At 44.7% G+C, this 19,090-nt stretch overlaps 1 protein-coding gene across 1 annotated transcript in view; it reads left to right on the top strand.

The window, feature by feature from the left end:
* Nucleotides 1–19,090, top strand: part of TRPC5 (transient receptor potential cation channel subfamily C member 5) — a 99,186-nt gene that overhangs the window by 44,481 nt on the left and 35,615 nt on the right. Inside the window, exons 4-5 of the mRNA XM_015626845.2 lie at nt 12,320–12,656; nt 15,965–16,104. Of these exons, the coding sequence (XP_015482331.1) occupies nt 12,320–12,656; nt 15,965–16,104 (477 nt within the window). The remainder of the gene's footprint in view (nt 1–12,319; nt 12,657–15,964; nt 16,105–19,090) is intronic.

Below are 19,090 nucleotides of genomic sequence, written 5' to 3'. Positions count from 1 at the left end.
GGGTAACACCACAAGTGCTTCAGGGACATGGGCAGTAGTGAAGAGCTACTCTGGAGAAGGACAACCCAGGTAATCAGGTCGGTATTCATGGAATCTAAGAAGGAGCAGAGATTCTACTCCTGTTTTTCTGGGCCTGGCAGGGCCAGACTCTGCAGCCACAAGCTCCAGGTTGCCCCAGCGCTGCTGTGTGCAGGTCACTGCTGGTCCCCCTGTGTCCCTGGTGACATCCAGGTGTAAATCTGTGCCTGCTCTTGTGTTCTCACTCAGAACTCACTCAGCTCTCTGTGTTTGAAATGTGCTGAACAGTCCTGAAGCTTTTTTATTTTAAATTTTTTAATCGTTGCCTGCTTTCTTGACAGTTTTCATCTTTTTTCTTTTTTTTTTTTTTTTTGGGCGTATTTGACTGAATTCCAAGCATATGGACAAATTCCATGTTTTGTGACATATTCATGACAGTTCCAGCCTAAAAATGACAGCAAATACGCTCTGTGTTGCCAGCTAAACTCAGTTCTGTTTTCAGGTGGAATTCTGGTGGGCAGGGGCAGAATGAATGAGGTTGGGAAAGCAGCTACTGAACCCTATCATCCCACCTGGTTATTCACAAAACCCCTGAAGGGTGGCTGGGGTTTTCTTACCATAATAATTAGGCCATCTTATAATGGTAATTAGCACAACACAAAACATCAGGCAAGATACAAACATCCTTGCCAGCTTCTGAAGAAGTGAGCAGGAACCTTTGCCAGGGAGACACTGAGAAATGTTTTTTAATCCTGACTGGAGAGTATCAGACAGAGAGGATTTTTGTGGGGACAGGAGGGAAAATTCTGGTTTGGTTTTCAAGCAAGACGGTTCTGCAGAGAAAAACAGCAGATTTTTAAAAGTAGATCATCTTGTTCTGCTGAAGCTTTTTATGTCTTAATGTTAAATGGGATTGGATTGGGTGGAGAAGCATTTTACACCTTAACACTGCCAAAGATAAAAGTCAAATCTCTGGTAGCCTAAGAGAAGAATCCAATGTGGACTTGGTTTATTTTCTGGGGTGTCAATTGTTACTGCAGTTCTTAGTTCTTTGTATTCAGCACAAAGAATGTGTAATTTCATATTGATTTCAGACAAATTTCCTGCAGCTTTTTTTTTTCTTTTTGAGTGAAATAAACCTGAAAATTTCTCCCCAGAATATGAAATGATTCCATTTCAGCTTAGTCAGGCAGATAAGGTCAACTTCAAGATTCTTTTCAGAGAAGCTGTTAAGGGGAGATGGGTGAAGAGATCATGGGGTTTATCTTTACAATAGCTAAAAAAAAATCTTCCATTATCTTTTGGTTTTTGTTTTGTTTTTTCCCAAAAAACGCCTTGGGGAGGTGCAAGTTTTGGCTACTCCCAAACATGACCCAACCTAAATATTTTATAAGCTGAGAAACGTGCTGCTCATGAGGAAGAAGATCATTCTTCTTTGGAGGAGGTCCAAAACAATGGAGAATAAATTTGTTGCTTTTCCTGTTTGTTTTTAATAAGCCTGTAAATCCAAGGTAAATGACTGTTTACACAGAAGGGGGAAAAAAAAAAATCAATTACACAGGAAAGATTAAAATATGCCCTAAGGTAGCTTTGCAGTATATTTTATGGCAGTAAGTGGTAAAAACGTGCTGTGCAATGTTCTCAAGCTCCCTCTCTCTTCTCATGTCAAGTGCAGCATGGTTGTGTCCTCAGTTTCAACTTACTCTGATCATTTCTCTAGAAGATGGGAAGGATTTAATAGTTGTGATATCTGTTTGCATGGCAGTCACAAAACCTGAGGGGGAAAATGAGGACAGCACGGTGGAACACGATGAGTTAGACCCCACATCAGTTCTCTCAGTCCACTGTTAAAGACATTATTTTCCAAGGGTCACAGTAATTAAGGTCTAAGAGACCAGCAGGCTTTTCATAAACGCTCTGTAGCGTGTGTGCCATTTGTCTTCACGTTATTACTTTTCTACTTCTTTTATTCATCACTAATTTTGGAAGGAGAAAGGGTACTGAGGGCCTAATAGGAAAAGGCACAGCTCAGCTGTTGAGGATCAGTCTTCACTGTGCTCTCCCAGCACCAAATTAGCTCTGCATTTGTTAATTTGTTTGCATTTCTAAGAAAAGATAGGGAAAAGTCATCTCTTAGGATCTTGCCAGTCTCGTAAAGCACAGTTGTGTATACAGGGTGTGTGGCTGGGTGAGGGAATCAGAGCAGAAGCAGCATGCAAAGAGAATTTTGATGTCCTTTAAGCTTTTTTTGCTTTGCCAATAATGTGAAACAACCACAATGTAGCAGTGAGTCAGGTCTAAAAGGGCAGATTTCTGCTCATATTTAACATTCTGCTGAGCCACAAGAACAGCAATACACATTCAGCTTATTCCTGCTTTCCTGCTCTCCACCACAGGTCATTCACATCTCCAAAATGAAGTGAAACATCACAGTAGTGGGGGTTTTAATGCATTTTTCTGGTGCTGGCAGGTTTAGTTTATTTGTCTGTAAGATGTCTACACAATGCAAGGCACTCAGAAAAAAACCCATTATTTTATCTATTACTGTCTTGCTTAGCATGTCCACAGAATTAGATCAAAAGAGTGCAGAGAGAAATTCCTTCTCAGAAACCCTTAAGCTCCGTCTCTCTTCCTCACTGTGCTCTCATCAAACGGCAGGAAAGGACAGAAGTAGAACTGTTTGCTTTTCTAATTTAAAAACAGTGCTCTTTGCCGTTTTTCTCTTCAGGATGAAGCTTCAACAGCTTCAGTCCTTTTTTTTTTATTATTTTTTATTTTTTTTCCAGGACATTTACATAGACAAGCACCTCCTGAGATGCAGTTCTGAAGTGAATGAATAATCATTCCTGCCATGCCGCATATTTTTCCGCTGTGTCTTGACTCTTGTCAACTGTGTGGCTGCAGTCAGAAGCACAGCATCCCTCTCCAGGGAGCATGCATAAACCTGGGAAATTTCTGAGGGCACTTCACTTAGTGCATAAAAAGAGCTTATAAAAATATCAGAGATGCATGAAAAATGAAGTGTGAGGTCTGTGGAAATCAAAGCTCGTCGCCTGCACCTTGTTTACCCGTTTTGAAAGCCGTTCAGGTATCTTGATGGATGGCCACAGATCTTTCTTTGCTCGCAGGCAAAGCTCAGTTATTCTCCTGTGGGTTTGTCTGTTTTCTTGCCATACTGCCTGGAGGAATAATGATACAGGGCTGAATATTTGTATTGTGCTCTTTAAAGGCACAATGAAAAGTCTTGCTTGAGCCTGCACAGCTCAGAAGAGTAATAAAGAGGCTTTTACTTCCAGATTTCTGGAAGGAAATCAGGTCGTGAAAAGATCTTTATTAGGACTAGGTGAGGGAAGCAGAGCTGCTCCTTGTGGAAGCTTTTCTTGGTTTCTAGTGGCCTGGAACACCCATATTCCTTAGTGTGGCCCACGGTGAGGACGGCATGGTCTGTCCTGTGCCACAAACCTGAATGTAAATTCAGGGATTTCAAAAGCACTGAGTGTCCAAATGTGACCTTCCCTTTTCCAGCAGCCATCCTTTCATTTGTTCATTGTTGTCTGCAGCCGTGTTCCCATCTGCTGTGTGAGCAGAGGCCTGTGCTAAATGAAGCTGTTTTCTCTCAAACTCCATCCCAGCAGCACTGGACCACCCCAGAAAATCTCCTGTGGATGTGGCACTAACTGAGCTGTTATCAGCAGCCTCAGAGGCAGAATTTGGGGTGGCAGGTGAGGAGATTTGTCTATATTTGCACCTCTAAAAGAGCCATCCCTGCTGATCACTGGTGGTGCATGACTCAGAGCCCCTCCTCTACGGGCTTGTGCAGTTGCCAAATCTCTTTGTTCAGTTTGGGAAATTGTCACAGAAATCCAACCTGTACAGCTGCATCATCGTGTTACGAAAATTAGGACAAGTGGCACTTAAATCTTAACTCCTCTCCGAACTTGGAAGAAGAAATAATGTTCAGAGGGCTGATGGTTCAGTGCTTTGACAAAGTGGACTGGAATGTTTATGGGAGGGAACAGCATTATTTGGTACATCGTTCACGTAACGCCAGAATGTTCTCACTTGATGAAGGTTAGCCACATATTGCAGCTGTCACGGAACAGAACTGCAGAACACTGTCTTTTGACAGCAAAATCATCTCTGACTAATCTTGTCATGCACCAATTTGAAAAAGCACCCTAAGACTGGTATGTAGGTCAAGGACAAGGACTTGGATTATGGTGATGTTCAGCAGGCAGAAAATGCCAGGATCATTCTTTGAGTCATTTTTGGTGTCCTGTGCCTCTCACTTAATGATCCCCTGGACAAAGATGGGAAATATGTTGAAAGCTAAAGAGGTTGCCACTGTTTTAACAGGGTTCAAGAGTGATTTAGTGAGTTTGACAGTACTCCCTTAACTTCATGTTTCCCATCAGTCTTTTTGCCAGCCAGAGAAGAGTCTTGGGAAGCCAAAGCTGAAGTACAGGATATGATTGATGGGCTTTCTGTAGACAACAGGAACTGGAGAGGAGAAATGATGCCTTGTGTGTTGCAACAGCCAAGCGTTCAGTGTTCCCACATCTGAAGGGCTGAAGTGTACTTAGAGTCAGCTTTATGTCAGTGGAGAAGAGCAAATCATGATATTTCATACTTGGAATGACACTCTGAAGTAATAAACTCTGGGGGAAAACTGTGGGCATGGATTCTCTCATTTGGATGTAGAAGTGATCATTGTTGTTTACCAGATTTCTGGGAATTTCAACTTCACTCCTGAGGCTTAGAGAAGCGAGTTCTGAAGCTCCATGCAGAAAAGAGCTGAGGTTGCACGCTCCTCTTTCCTCATGTATCAATCAGGCCCATCACCACCTCACAGGTGGCTCCAGGAGAAGTGAGATGAATAGACGGCTTTGTCATCACACCCCCCCAAACTGAGCTCTTGTGCAGACTGACATTTCAAAGTTGTGACTGCAGTTTTTGTTCTTATTCTCTCCAAACCCCAGCTGGCTGAATAAACTTCCCCCAGCAAAGCGTGTGTTCTGCCAGGGTGATACAACCCAGGAGCAGGGGTAGCCTTGGGAGGCTCCCAAGGAGGTGAGAAGTGTTTGTAGTGTGTTGATCTGCTCTTTAGTGGATATTGGAGTAAATTTACTCATTCAGGAGAAGGTAAGGCAGAAAGGAAAAGGAATCCAAAATTACACAGCTTCAGCATAAACGTGTCTCAGGTCAGAAAGGAAGCAAAGGAAAACTAATTTTGGGGCTTTTTATTAACACTAATCGGGTAAAGTAGGTATGTATTTTAAAATACTCATAAATGGCTTTTTAAATTTTCATGTTTGCTTTACTTACCACTTATTTAATGTAAATGTTAGTAATTCACTCGAGACAATGAGCCCAGCCTTTTACTTAAAAGTCAATACCTTCCCCACTTCTGCTAAAGCCCCTGAGAGCTCCCAGTATCCACTTCCAAAAATCTGTAACTCCTGAAGTGCTGCCTGAAAGAGCACTCAGGAAATGCTGATAGATTTATCTGTAAAAAACACATTTTTTAGTGTTTTTCCAGTGCTTCTGTGTCTGATATCTCCTGTTCAGCTCTCGGGACCCAGGTGTGTGTTGGGAATTAACTCCCTGTGGGCTGGATTGCTCATATTCAGCACCTCACTTGGAATTCCAGCCCAAAGCTCCTGCATCTTTGTAAGAGACCTGTATCCTGGGATGTTTTCTGGGGTGCATCCCTCAGGAATGTATTTATCAGCTCTAGTCTGCTGTCTGCTTGAATAAATACTGAATAGTTGTGGTTCTGTTGGGTTCTTGCTCAGGGTCCGGCCCAGAGGAAGCTGTTTTGCTTCACCTTGCCTTGATTCAGTGCAGAATTTAATGCACCTAAACCCTGCTGACACAGGCCATAAATATAAATACAAACCTACAGCTAAACACACATTTGAGCACTCTGGGTAGAGATGGATTTCATTTCAATCTTAGACTTTATGATTGCTTCTTCCGTGGGTAGGTGTCCAGGATTTGCTAGCATCTGTCTTTGTCCTAGGATATGTAGGACCTTTACATTTAAATATTTAAGCCACTCCAACTTGAAGGCATTAAATCCATGAATTTTGATGGAACAGTGGCAGGATTTTAGGGGTTATTCACTCTTTCCTTTTGTCAGTGTTCACCTCACTGCTGAATTTCCAATTGCTACCACTTAAACTGAGTTCATGTCTGCTGCCACCAGAGAGATCTATTATGGATAGGAGACCTTTAGTTAAGATTCATGTGTCATCATAATTTAAAATATTTTAAGAACAGATTAAACTAAATTCCTGTCTAATTTGAGCCCATATGTTCATCTGTGGAGGATCTGGAGTTTGTTTTATTCACCAGCTGAGGGTTTGAGCAGTTTGGGTGGCACCTGCTTTTCTTGAAGGGCTGGTCCAGCTCAGCCGTGTGATCTCCTTCATGGCAGGAATGCTGCCATGTGGATTTTCATCAGTGCTTTGCTGCTGCTACTCACAGCTGTGGTTTTGGTAGGATATTCATCCTGCAGAAAAAATAGATCATGTCTTGGAAGTGTCTGATGAAGAATGTTGTGTAGTCCCTTTCCCCCACGTTACACAGCCCCCCCTCCAACTACTTTGTCTCATTTCTCCTTATTTTTTTCCCCCCCTCTTGCAGAAAGTACTTAATTAACAGGATGAACAGCCATTAGGTGTTTACCCTCTGCAGCTCACACTTCAGCAGCAGAATGTAAATAACTTTGCAGTCATTAACAAGGTTGAACTTTAAAAAGAAATGTGCTACAAAAGAGGGTTTTCTTATTCATCCCACTGTTTGCAACACTGCAAACTTGAGGAGGCTGGCATTTCTTCTCCAGAATATGTGGTCTCACAGGGCTCACTGGCTCTCTGCTGCAGGCATCAAATTAGGCCACACAGAATTTCTCTCTCCTGTCTTGGGCTAATTTAGAAATGAGGCTCTTTGACTATTGCCCACTGGAATTTCCCTTAAAAGCAGTCAGCCTGATGCAACCAGCACATTTCCATTCTTCCTCAGATCTTGTTCTTGGTAAGAACGGGGGCAGAGGAGTTGGTGTGGCCCTGGAAACGCGTGGAGGACGGCAATGGCATTTCTGCTTTTCATGGGAGACAGGGATTCCCAGGAATTCTGCATTCTTCACAGACCTCTCTAAGATATGCTGCTGCATCAGACACTGCACACAGGCTGCAAAATCTAGCTCTGTTCCTGAGAAAATCTGCCTTTCCAAAGCCTCAGTTGTGGGGGGCAGCACCATGCAGTATTATCCAGTGGCCTTGCAGGTTTGAGATGCTCTGGGCTGCAGTGATGTTGGTCTGACCTATTGAGAGGAGTGTCAGGTGGCAACCAAAGGTAATTTCACGGCTCCCATGCCACGTTTGGCTCTCACTGGTGACCTCCCTGGGAGCTGCTGGAGCTGACTGATAAAAGAACTTGGTCCTGCTTATTAAGACAGAGCTCTGCAGTTCCAAATTAGTGGTTATTCATCTATGAAGAGCATTCGCCCTCACCATCCGCAGCAAGAGTACAGACAAGAGCTCCAACAAACTCCAAACAAGAGGCTGTTGGCAGCAGTCAAGATAATCAGAATAAAGGCAGAGGGATGCTGTGCTCAGCCCCTGTGATGTCTATCAGGGAGCTATTTCAGTTGCTCCCTGAGGCATTCACATCTCAGCCCATCTGTGTCTGATCCTAAGTTACTTATGACTGTGAGAGATCAGGGATTTCCCCATAGATGAGGGGAGGCAGAGTGGAACATAATTTCTGTGTTTGACAGCATGCAGAAAGCATTTAATTCCTGAGGAGTGAAATTTAGGTGACTTAAAAATATCAGTAAAGATTAGTTATTAAGGAAAAGACACTCCATCCAGCAGCTGCTTTTTTCCCCTTAAAAATGTCCCCCTTGGTATAGGATTAGGTGGCAATGAGCATGATGAACATGGAAAATGAAATTCTCTAATAGCACAATCCACCTGCAAGCCAAATGTTACACAAAGACCCTGGCAAGGCTGAGAGAAGAGAAAGAGAAATAAAAGACTTTGTACTGCAGTAATCTCTAGAGTGCTTCCCAACTATGACTGGAGCTGCTGATCTCATTTCTTGGAAAGGCAAGGATATTTATCCCTATTTTCACAAGCCAGGGGACTGAGCACCTCGCTCACAGGTATCACAGGGGTGCTGTGCACACAAGGAGGGACTCTGAGTTGCATCTTACCTCCCTGTGAGCTGTATCCTCAGCTAGGGATGGGTTCTGCTAGACAAGGTAATGGACAGGGAGGTTGTTTTTGGGATTAGCTCCTCCAGAAATGCACGTGGGGACCCCCCTGGACAATGTTTTTTGTACAAGCACAGGCTTGGGTGCTTCTGTGGTGATTTAACCCCAGCCAGCAGCTCAGCCCCAGGAGCCACTCGCCCACTCCTGCCAGTGGGATGAGGGAGAGAACTGGAAGAGAAAAGTGAGAAAAACCCGTGGGCTGAGATAAAGACAGTTTGAACAGGTGCAGCAAAAGCCATGTGTGCAAGCAAAGCAAAACAAGGAATTCATTCAGTGCTTCCCCTGGGCGGGCAGGCAGGAGCTCAGCCATCCCCAGGGCTCCATCAGGTCTCACAGTGGCTCAGGAAGACAAACACCCCCCACTTCCCCCTTCTCCCCCAGCTCTATGTGCTGAGGGTGGTGCCACACGCTCTGGGGTACCCCTGTGGTCAGCTGGGACCAGCTGTCCTGGCCGTGTCCCCCAGCTCCTTGTGCCCCCCGAGCTCCTCAGTGGTGAGGGTGAGGAGCAGGAAAGGTCCTGGCTGTGTGTAATCCCTGCTCAGTGATAACTCAAACATCCCTGTGTTACCAGCCCTGTTTCCTGCACAGAGCCAAACCCAGTTGCTGTGAGGAAAATTAACTCTACCCCAGCCAAACCCTGCACAGCACCAGATGTTTAGTTCCTGCACTGGCTGAACTGAGAATAAATGCCACCTCTTGGTGACATTTCTTGTCACTAATGCAGCTGTCAGAACATTCTCCATCCTGTCTAGGGGTGATGTCTTGTGCTGCTGTTTGTGGTAGAGGCTGGAGGCTCCTGTAATGCAGTCCTTGGATAAAATGCTCGTCAAGTGCTGGAGAAATAGTGTTTGATATTTGTATGTTCTCTTAGCAGAGCTTCTGGTGCAGTGCATCTGCCTCTGACTCTGGACCATCCACAAAACTGGGACAAAATGCAGGTTTTTTCCTGCTTTTCATTGTGCAGAAACTGTAACTGATGCCAAACCCTGTCACACACGGTACATTCATGTGAAATGATAAAAGGCTGTGATGTACACAGGGACTATTTCAGTCTGTGGCACATGAAAGGCATAGCAAAAATGTGAAAAAAACACATTTGGGGTTACTTAGGTGGAAAATTAACTTTCAGGAAAAGCCTTGGTGTAAGTAGTGGTGTTGAAGGTGTCAAGTTGCTTTTCCAGTTCTCTGCTCTGCTATTTGCAAAGTAGAAATTTCCTTCACTTTATGGAGAAATTTGAAATGATGGAGGCCAACAAAAGTTCCACAATATTACCAGAGTTTCATGGTACTTCACACCCAAAATAATGTATTTTTGTATTTTGTGTGCATGGATTTAGCACCATGACTCCTAGACAATCTTTAATTCATTCAGTGATTTCGTCTGGTCAATGAATTTGGGGGTTTAGTTTAATTAACAGCACCTAGAAGCAAACTCACCAAAAACCAATAAATTCTTTAGGCAGCACACCAGTGGCTTGGTTTGCTTCTTCACTGTAATTCAGAATTCCAATGTTTTTGCACGCTGGAAATTTTGTTTTGCAGACAACTGCACTACTGGAGATAAAAGCATCAAGTGCTTACTGATTTTAAATCTGTGATTAATAACTTGGACTAATACAAGTTAGTAAAAGTCTACTTTGGTAAGTGCTTGGCCTTACCTTTAATAAACACAGCATTTGGTGGTTTATGACATTAGGGAGTCTCTTTGTGTGGTGTGCTCAAATTTCCCTTGGGCAAATTTCATTGAGGTTGGGACCAGCTTGATTGGAAAATTTAATGGCTTTTTCCATTTCCATTCCCTTTTGCCAATCTGCTCTTTAAAGCAGCTCTTTCATGATGTGTGAATTTGTCTCCATTTGAAGAACTAACATCAGATACAACTGAGAAAGCAGATTTTAGAAATGAGCTATTAGGCAGAGAAGAGGCACTTTTAAGAGGCTTGCAAGTTGCACAGCAACCAGAAGAACATATAGTCATTTGATTTCTCAAATGACTTTGACTTTGACTCAAGGGAAAAACAGTTTTATTCTCCCCTCAGAGCTTTCTATCATATGTGATAAAGAAAAAATGTGTTTATAACATTTTCTCCCTCAAAAAAAATAAAAAATTAAAAAAAGAAAAAGTTGTGCCTCATCTCAGAGAAGCAGCAGCATCTCTTGCCCTGTGAGTCACTGCAGAACACATCCAGTAACAGCTCCTGATGGAGATCTTGAGAGAGCAGAGCATTGTAACCTTCTGTTTCTTCCAGGTTTTGAACACAAAGCGCTGACCCTTCTGAAATCAGAGTTAAAACACAGCCAAGCACCAATCGATGCTTGGAGGTTTTCCTGTTTCTGTGGAATTGTTTCTCTTACCTGCCCAGAGCAGCTGGGGCTGCCCCTGGATCCCTGGGAGTGCCCAAGGCCAGGCTGGACCAGGCTTGGAGCAGCCTGGGACAGTGGGAGATGTCCCCACCCATGGCAGGGGTGGAAATAAAATGAGCTTTAAGGTCCCTCCCAACCCAAACCATTCTGGATTCTGGGATTTTATGATTGCTCTCCCCATGGATGGGATTTTACAATAATATTTTCTCATCACTACAAGCAACAGATCTTGGCTTTTTCCCATCCCCCCACGAGCTGCTGCCCATTTGCAGCTGCCTGCATGTGCTGGTTGGTTCCAAATCACACCCTCTTCTGATATTATTTTCCCAAGCCCTCTGGAGCAGAGTGTCACCAATTATGTGCCAATGCAGAAGTCATCAGCTTCATAAATGCCAGATAGTTCCCTTGGAGAACTTATTTTCAGTCTTAGTTGGGGTCATTCCCTGTGTATGAACCACCCAGTCCAAAAATGATCTGATTCTGACATAAACAGCCTGTTAAGACATATAAAATATATATTTCCAAAATCTAAAAATACCTACAGAAGTGAAAGACTTCTTCAGAATGAGCAACTAATTTGTCTTTTTGTTTGACCTTGGTTTAGTCATTTTGAGCATGGCAATGACAGTGCTCTGCTTGTTTAGAGCACTCTGAGAACTGTGCTTAAAAGTCCTCCCAATACCAGGCAGTTTTTGTGGTGAATGAATATTTAAAAGATCTGGGTGTGGGGCTAAAGATTTTTGAAGAAAACCAGAGTTGTCTTGGTCTTGCAGACATCTCTGGGTAGCTCTGGGTCTGGAAAGGCTTGAAAAGCACGGGGCTGTGCAGGTATAACCAGGAGCATGAAGTCTTGTGGCACTGAGCAGAAATATCATGGCTTGGTTTGAAATCCCAAAGGCTGTTTGGTGTGAGAGCATCCTGGAGGAGCTGCACCCTCAGCATGTGTGCTGGGTGAGATGCACTAAATCACAATGCTATTTCTCACAGAGTGTCAAATATCTCTGAGATCAAAGATTCCTTTTGGCCTCTGCTTTTAATCCCTTGCATTTTACAGCTGTTCCTTTCCTGAACAGCGAGGCAGGGCTCCAAATGTGCCGTCCTGCTTGCCACCCGATGTCACCTGGCCACACCTCACGCTGCTCTTTGCTGTCTCATGCCAGCCCAGCCCACACACACACACACATTGCAGCACTCCACATGCTCTGGGAGACGTTCTCCACCTCACACACCCTCCCAGAGCTTTGCACCTTTTCCCTCCTGCCTCATCTTTCAGTCACTTTTTAAAGATGCTGACAGTGACTTGCTCAAAACGTTCTGAAAAGGAACGTGCTCCAACACATGGGGAGAGAAACAGCTCGTAGTAATTCTCCTGGTGCTGCTTTTGCACGAGGCTGCGTGTGTGGTGAGTGGCTGATCCGCAAAAGGATGCTGCAAGCAGGGAAAAAATTTCTTCCTTGAGAAGGAGTCTCAAGTCCTACATAGAAAGAGTGAAACTTCCCTCTTTTTTTTCCCTTTAGCTCCAAAATATGCTTTTCCAGCCCATAAGCCGGCCCCAAGCGTAATCTGAGGGTCTGTGTGGGCTCTGACACGTAAGTGAGGGGGAGAGCACGTGGAGTACCAGTCAATAATAATCTTTCTTTCTTTTTTTCCTCCCCAGTTTGTTGCTCAGCCAAACTGCCAGCAGCTACTAGCAACGCTTTGGTACGACGGCTTTCCAGGATGGAGGCGGAAACACTGGGCAGTGAAACTCCTGACCTGTGTCACCATTGGACTGCTTTTCCCCGTGCTATCCGTGGCATACCTGATTGCACCCAAGAGCAGGCTGGGACTGTTCATTAAAAAGCCATTTATCAAGTTTATCTGCCACACTGGCTCTTACCTGACCTTCCTGTTCATGCTCCTGCTGGCGTCGCAGCACATCGTCAGGACTGACCTCCACATGCAGGGACCACCTCCCACCATCGTGGAGTGGATGATCCTGCCCTGGGTTTTAGGTAAATCCCACACCTGATCCTGCCCTGGGTTTTAGGTAAATCCCACACCCCAATCCTGCCATGGGTTCTAGGTAAATCCCACACCCCAATCCTGCCATGGGTTCTAGGTAAATCCCACACCCCAATCCTGCCATGGGTTTTATGTAAATCCCACACCCCAATCCTGCCATGGGTTTTAGGTAAATCTCACACCCCAATCCTGCCCTGGGTTTATGTAAATCCCACACCCCAATCCTGCTCTGGGTTCTAGGTAAATCCCACACCCCAATCCTGCCATGGGTTTTAGGTGAATCCCACACCCCAATCCCCAATGGGTTCTATGTACATCCTAGACCTGATCCTGCCCTGGGTTCTAGGTAAATCCCATAAATCCCACAGCCAGGAACGCTGAGCTACAAGGCCTGACTCACACCCATGGCAGCTGTGTGGGGACTCATCCCTGAGCCCAGCATGTGAAGAGATTTGGCAGGCAGCTCCAGAAACTGCACACAACAGCTGGGCTCCTTCTGGAACAGCAGATCCTGTTGGCCCAGGGCTGCTCTGCTGTTGTGTGCCATCTGATGTGCCTTTAGACATGACCCGAGCAAACCGCGGCAGACGCGGCTCCCTCCCCGCTCCCCCAGCTCTGGGTGAGAGCAGCAGGTTGGGAAGGAGCCCCTGGGTCACACACAGTGCCACTGCTGCTGCTGGGACAGGGACAGGCAGTGCCCAGAGCCTGGCTCTGCTCTCCCTGACCTGCTCCTGCAGGCAGTGCAGGAACCAGCCTGGCTCATTCCTCCCAGGTTAGCTGCAGGATGCAGCAGGGGGAAGATAAGGCTCAGTCACTGCTGATAATCACTGGCCACATCAACATCAAGTGCTCTGACAGCAGCAGGGGAAGGAGGGAGAGTTGACTGGCTGAAGTTAAATGAGTGAAGTGAGGCTCTTATTCCAGCCTGGCTTGGGCAGCCAGAGCTGGGGAGAGCAGGAGGTGTCTGTGTGCTGAGGGCAGGGTGTTCAGGAGAGGCAGCGAGATGGGATGAGGTGGGAGAGGAGCAGAAAAGCCAGATGGGTGTATTTTTGATGAGAGAGGACTAATTACCTTCCCAAACTGAGCTCCAGCACAGCAGCAGTGGGAACCTGTGAGCTCCATCAGGATCCTGATCCCTCCTGTGGTTCAGCTCCCATGTCCCTTGCTGTGCCACCAGCGTGTGGCACCCCTGGGAGCTGGGAATGTCACCAGGCACTTTGCTCAGTGGTTCCCACACCTTTCTGGCTCTCCTGCTCTCCCACACCTGCTGCCTCCCCTCTCCTGGTGACCCCGGGATGCTGCTCCTTGTTTCTGTGGCTGGCTCTGCTGAACAAACCCAGCTGCTCCCGAGCCAAACCTGAAACTGCTGATGGAAAATGAAGAAAAGTAAGAGTTGCAAACATGTTCACAAATCACTTTGGATGGTGACCCAGGGCACTGTGCTCCTTGCACAGCTCTACCACCAGCCTCATTGTCTGATGAAGATGATTTATGCACTGAAAATGCAGCTGTTGGTAGAAACTTCAGAGTAAGCTCAGGAGGTTAAATGTCTTTTCTGAGCATAGGTGATATCTTCACTTTAAATTCATGGTTAAAATTGAGGGAAATGGTAGGCATTTCAGTAAAATTGATTTGCAGATGAAAGAAGGATAATCCATTTTAAAAAAAACCTTTCAAAAGCACCCCTTACAGCTGTCTGTTCTTGAGTTCCTTTGTTTCAGATAAATAGAGATATTGTATCACTGTTTATTAAATGGAGAAATTAGAACAGTTTCACCAGATTAAAGGTTATTACTTACGAAATATTTTCCACTATAAAAGGAGAGAGAACAGGCACACACAGCATTGCTGTAGCTATAGAAACCAGCAACGATAACTCACTATAAATACAGTCTATGAGTTCTTCAACAGGCTCCTCTCCATTGATTTATTTTATTTTATGGGTTTGCGTGCGTGCAAAGACGTGGAGGCAGCTGTAATAAGATTCCATGGCTGGCCCTGACATTTTGCTTGTGTGGCCATTGACCTGCTGGCTGGCAGCTGAGCAGCTCAGATTGATATTTGGGGGCGTGCAGAAGTTCATTGCAACCTCACCTGCTCTTCAGACTGAACGTCCAGGTCCTTAAAGCTGAGTTGCAAGCAGCACCCTCATTGGTGCCTGCTGCAGTATCCTGTGGTTAGGCAGGGGCAGCAGTTGGGGTGAATTATATTGGTGATGCACCTGGAGGTGAACTTTTGTTTTGTTTTTGTTTTGTTTGGTTTCTTCTTCACACGTTTCCAGTCTTGGTTCAAGGATAATGCCAAGCGGGAAATTCAGAGTACCTGGGGCTCTAAAGACATTTTCAGAAGCATTTAGGGCATGAAGGAGCTGCCATTTGCTTTTTAATGGGACTCTTCAAAAATACTTCAACAGTTCTACAAGAAAGGACACAGAAGTTACTTATAATCAGAACTGTGTCAGGCGGGTTTGGCCGTCTGGTGATGAAATTCAGAAGCTGCCCTTCACCCTTTCAGCTGCAAGGAGGTAGAGTGAGCATTAGCAAGTGCCAAAAATTATCACCAGAAGGCATTTCAGAGTTGACATGATGGGCTCTGGCTGTATCCTTGGAAACAAACACCTCACAAACCCCAGAGCCATATCTGACATGAGGTGAGTCACTGCCAGGCTGCAGTGCCCTGGCTCACGCTGAGTCTTACCTTTCCTCACAAATAATCCCTGTGGGCTTTTTGTACAGCAAGATGCATAAATACAGGGGCTGAGCACAGAGAATGGATCCACTTCTTTCTTCTTTGGTGTGATATTTGCAGGTCAGGGAGGAGCTGTGTTGGCGTGCAGAAGCTGGTTCTGGTGTTGCTAGAGAAAGTCAGGGAAAATCAGTGCTGTCCAACAGAGCAATGAATTGCTCCCAGTGTCTGTGAGAGCAGACAATCTATTAGAAACTATACCCAATACAGCTGCTTGAAGAGTTTATTCACGTAGAACAAATTTCAGCTGAGCCAATTCACTCGTCCTGGTTATAAATAACATGTGTTTCAGGCAGTCTCCTCATGTGCATATCTGGAGCCCTGGGTAGGAAACCAAGGTCTTTTTCAGCTCTCTCCAGACTGCATTCCCTGCAGACTTGTAAAATGTCTCATAATCAGCAGCATTGTACTTTGTAGAAGGCAGGAGGGATGAGGCAGTTTTTTTCCAAGCTGTTAATTTCAAATTGTCTGGTATTCCATGATAGGTATATACACAGAGCTTTAATGGCAAATAATGCCTTGTCACGGCAATGAACTCCCTTTCTTTCCACAGGTTTCATCTGGGGAGAAATCAAGGAAATGTGGGATGGTGGCTTCAATGAGTACGTACACGACTGGTGGAATCTGATGGATTTTGCAATGAACTCCCTCTATCTTGCAACCATCTCCCTTAAAATTGTTGCCTATGTCAAGGTACAGTAACTTGGGAGAGGGAATTTGTGATGTGCCGGTGAGAGCTGTAGTACACAGGGTACAAACTGTTCGAATTAAAATCACAGCAAAGAAAATAGCAGCTTTTCAAGCAGTCCAATTTTGAAAATTCACCTGGAAAGCGTATTATTTTGTTTGGAGAATGAACATCCTGTTCATTCCGTTCGGTTCATTCCGACTCTTTGATTAAAAGTTAAATAGATTGTTTGTGCACTGAGGAGAAATTTCTCCGCTTTCTGTGCCTTTTGTAGCTACTCAGTTGCCACAGCACTTTGTTTTCTCTGCTGGCACTGGACCTCCTTCAACATGGCATAGTTGAAAACATGGCTTTTAAATAATATGGTAAAGGGATAACAAGAATAGGGTTACCTGAACTCTTCTAGAGCCAAGCTTTGTAACCTGTAGTCCTACAGATCTGGAGAGCAGTAATCAGAAGTTTGTGATGGGTCTGCTGAGAAGAGCAAGGCTGTTACCAGGAAGATTCTATCTGATAATCTGCTATAAAGGGGTCAGCTTACTCTTCAATATGTAACCTGTGGGCAGGGAAATGACAAGCTGGGGCTTTAACACCCCGTGGGTTCTTCCCTGTCATGTTCCATTTGTGGTGAGAGCGCACATCAGAGCTCATCCTCAAAAGCACCTTCCACATTTATAAACTTCTGATGCTCCAAATTAGCAAATGCACAGGGTTTGAAGCCAGGGGATGGTTTGAAGCCAGGGGATGGCCTGAAGCACTTTCCTTCTGTCTTCCTTTTTCAAAGACGAGACACAAAAGGCATCCTGTAAAATTCCTTATGCAACAGCTCTCTTTGGCTTCAGCTGGAGCTTCGTGCTTGGCCTACTTCTTCCCTTGGTATGAATCAGCAGCAGCTTCACTGCAGTCAGTGGAATTACTCAGGTGTAAATCAAATAATTGGGATCTGCTCCTTGGCCACTCCTGCTCTTCCCAGTTTTGCAAGGTCTCTGATTCTGGCAGCCCAGCTCCCAATAACCAGGACAAGCACTTCCCCAGAGCAACCTTGTTTAGTCCTGCCCAGCAGGCAGAGGGGGGAAAGAGGAGAAAATTTCGCCAAGCCCCACTGACTCCAAAATGCAAACAGCCCTGCTATGGGGCCTTTGTAAAATCCTGAAGGCTGCAGTCGTGGTGAGTCAGATTTTCAAAGGGAAAAGCTTTTAAGCTGGTTGCTGCTCCCTGAAGAGGCAGCTCTGTAACAGCATCAAAGCAGGAACAGATTATGTCTTTTATTCTCCCAACATTCAGAACCAGGGAGGAAATTACAGACTTGAAAGGTTGGTCTTTAAACCACAAGCAATACAAAAAAAAAAAAAAAAGGTGGAAATGGTAAAATGCACGGACAAATCTTAAAATGTTAACAACCTGGTTCTTTCTCACACACAAATTACTAGAGGAGCTGTGCATCCACGGGTTTATGCAGTCACACACCAGGATTTAAACTCACAGCCAAAGCACAGGTACAAAGGAGGAACAGCTCTGTTTGTGTTCCCTGCAAGAGCCCCAGAAACAGGCAGGTTAACCTCAAAACCCCCTGTGCCAGCACACAAAGGAGGGTTTGCAGGAATAGATCTGTTTGAGCTTGGATCAAACCCTCTTGGATTAAACCTCAGGTCAGCTCCTGATGAGGGTCAGTGTCAGACAATTCTGAGAGGTGCATGAAATCTTCTCTGGGAGCAGTTCTGAAACACCAGGTGACAGAAGTTCCCTCTGCCCTGTGTCATCAGGGGTTGCAGTGTGCTCCAAAATGTGAGGGTTTATAACGTTGATAATGGCTTCAAAACATTTTGCAATAAGATTTGTTATTTATAGAACAGCCCTGAGCTGGAAGAGGCTGGGATATGTGCCAATATACCATATTCTAACACTTCTTAGAACTTCAAAGGATTACATGGACATTTAACTTTCTGCCAAATATCAGAAAAAATAAATTGCATACTGACACTAAATGTTTTCCATCCCTGTTTTTAATGAAGATTTTTTTTTTCTTTTTTTCCTTGATCTGACTGGTTCCAAGACCTGGCTCTGATATTGTCTGATACCAATGGAATCTTCAGGTTAATTATAGGGTAGAAATACTTTTTTAATCAGTTTTCATTTGCTGCATTGAATTAGCATGTAATGAGGAAGGGTAAATGTGACAGCAGGGTGTAATTTATTTGTACTATTCTGTGTACATCTCTGCTGTGTTTCATCTTTTGAATAGGCACCAAACCAAACTATTCCAGCCTTCCCAGATAGCCAGCTTGGGTAGATAACTCTGAAATCTGCTGTTTCTCTGTTAGCTGTGATGCCAGGCTGCTCTGAAGATGCTATTTGCCAAGTGAGGAGACACCACCCATTCCTAAAGGACCAAAAAATTACCTTAATGACCTAAATATTCCTTTCAAAAGAGGTGTGGGACACAGAAGACCTTTTCCCATACCTTTATGTGCTAAACCTTAGCAGAGAGCCCATGGCTGCTGTGTCCAGCCAGCTTGCAGAAGAGAATTGGGAATAAATATTCAAATCCCACCCACCCCCACTGCTGGATATCCACAAAAAGTTAACTTCTCTGCCTGTTTGTAGGCATTTTAAGACCCATCTTCAAATCAAGTTAACAGGCTGAGGCCATGATGTTCATGTAATAAAGAACAGTTTGGAAATGTCAGAAGCAATCCGAGGTCATGCTGAAATGCCTTTGTATCATGTCTCATCTCATTCATACAGAGGGATAGTTTGAAATATCAACCTGCTTTTTGCTGAGCCCTTGAAAAAGCTGGGAGCTTGTGTATTGGACCTTCAGATTGAAACAGAAAGTCTCTGCCATCTCATCTGTCAGTGTGATTGATATTGGTACCATTTCCTTTTCAGTGGTACCAGAATTACCTGAGGAGCCCTGAACGTGCTGGTTCTGGTGTTAGCTGTGTTATTCTGAGTGCAGTTTTGCCTTTTTATGTATGCTAAATGAGCAGA

Source organism: Parus major, chromosome 4A (assembly GCF_001522545.3).
Source record: "Parus major isolate Abel chromosome 4A, Parus_major1.1, whole genome shotgun sequence".
Classification (NCBI taxonomy): Eukaryota; Metazoa; Chordata; class Aves; order Passeriformes; family Paridae; genus Parus; species Parus major.
This window is presented reverse-complemented; position numbering and strand designations above follow the sequence as displayed.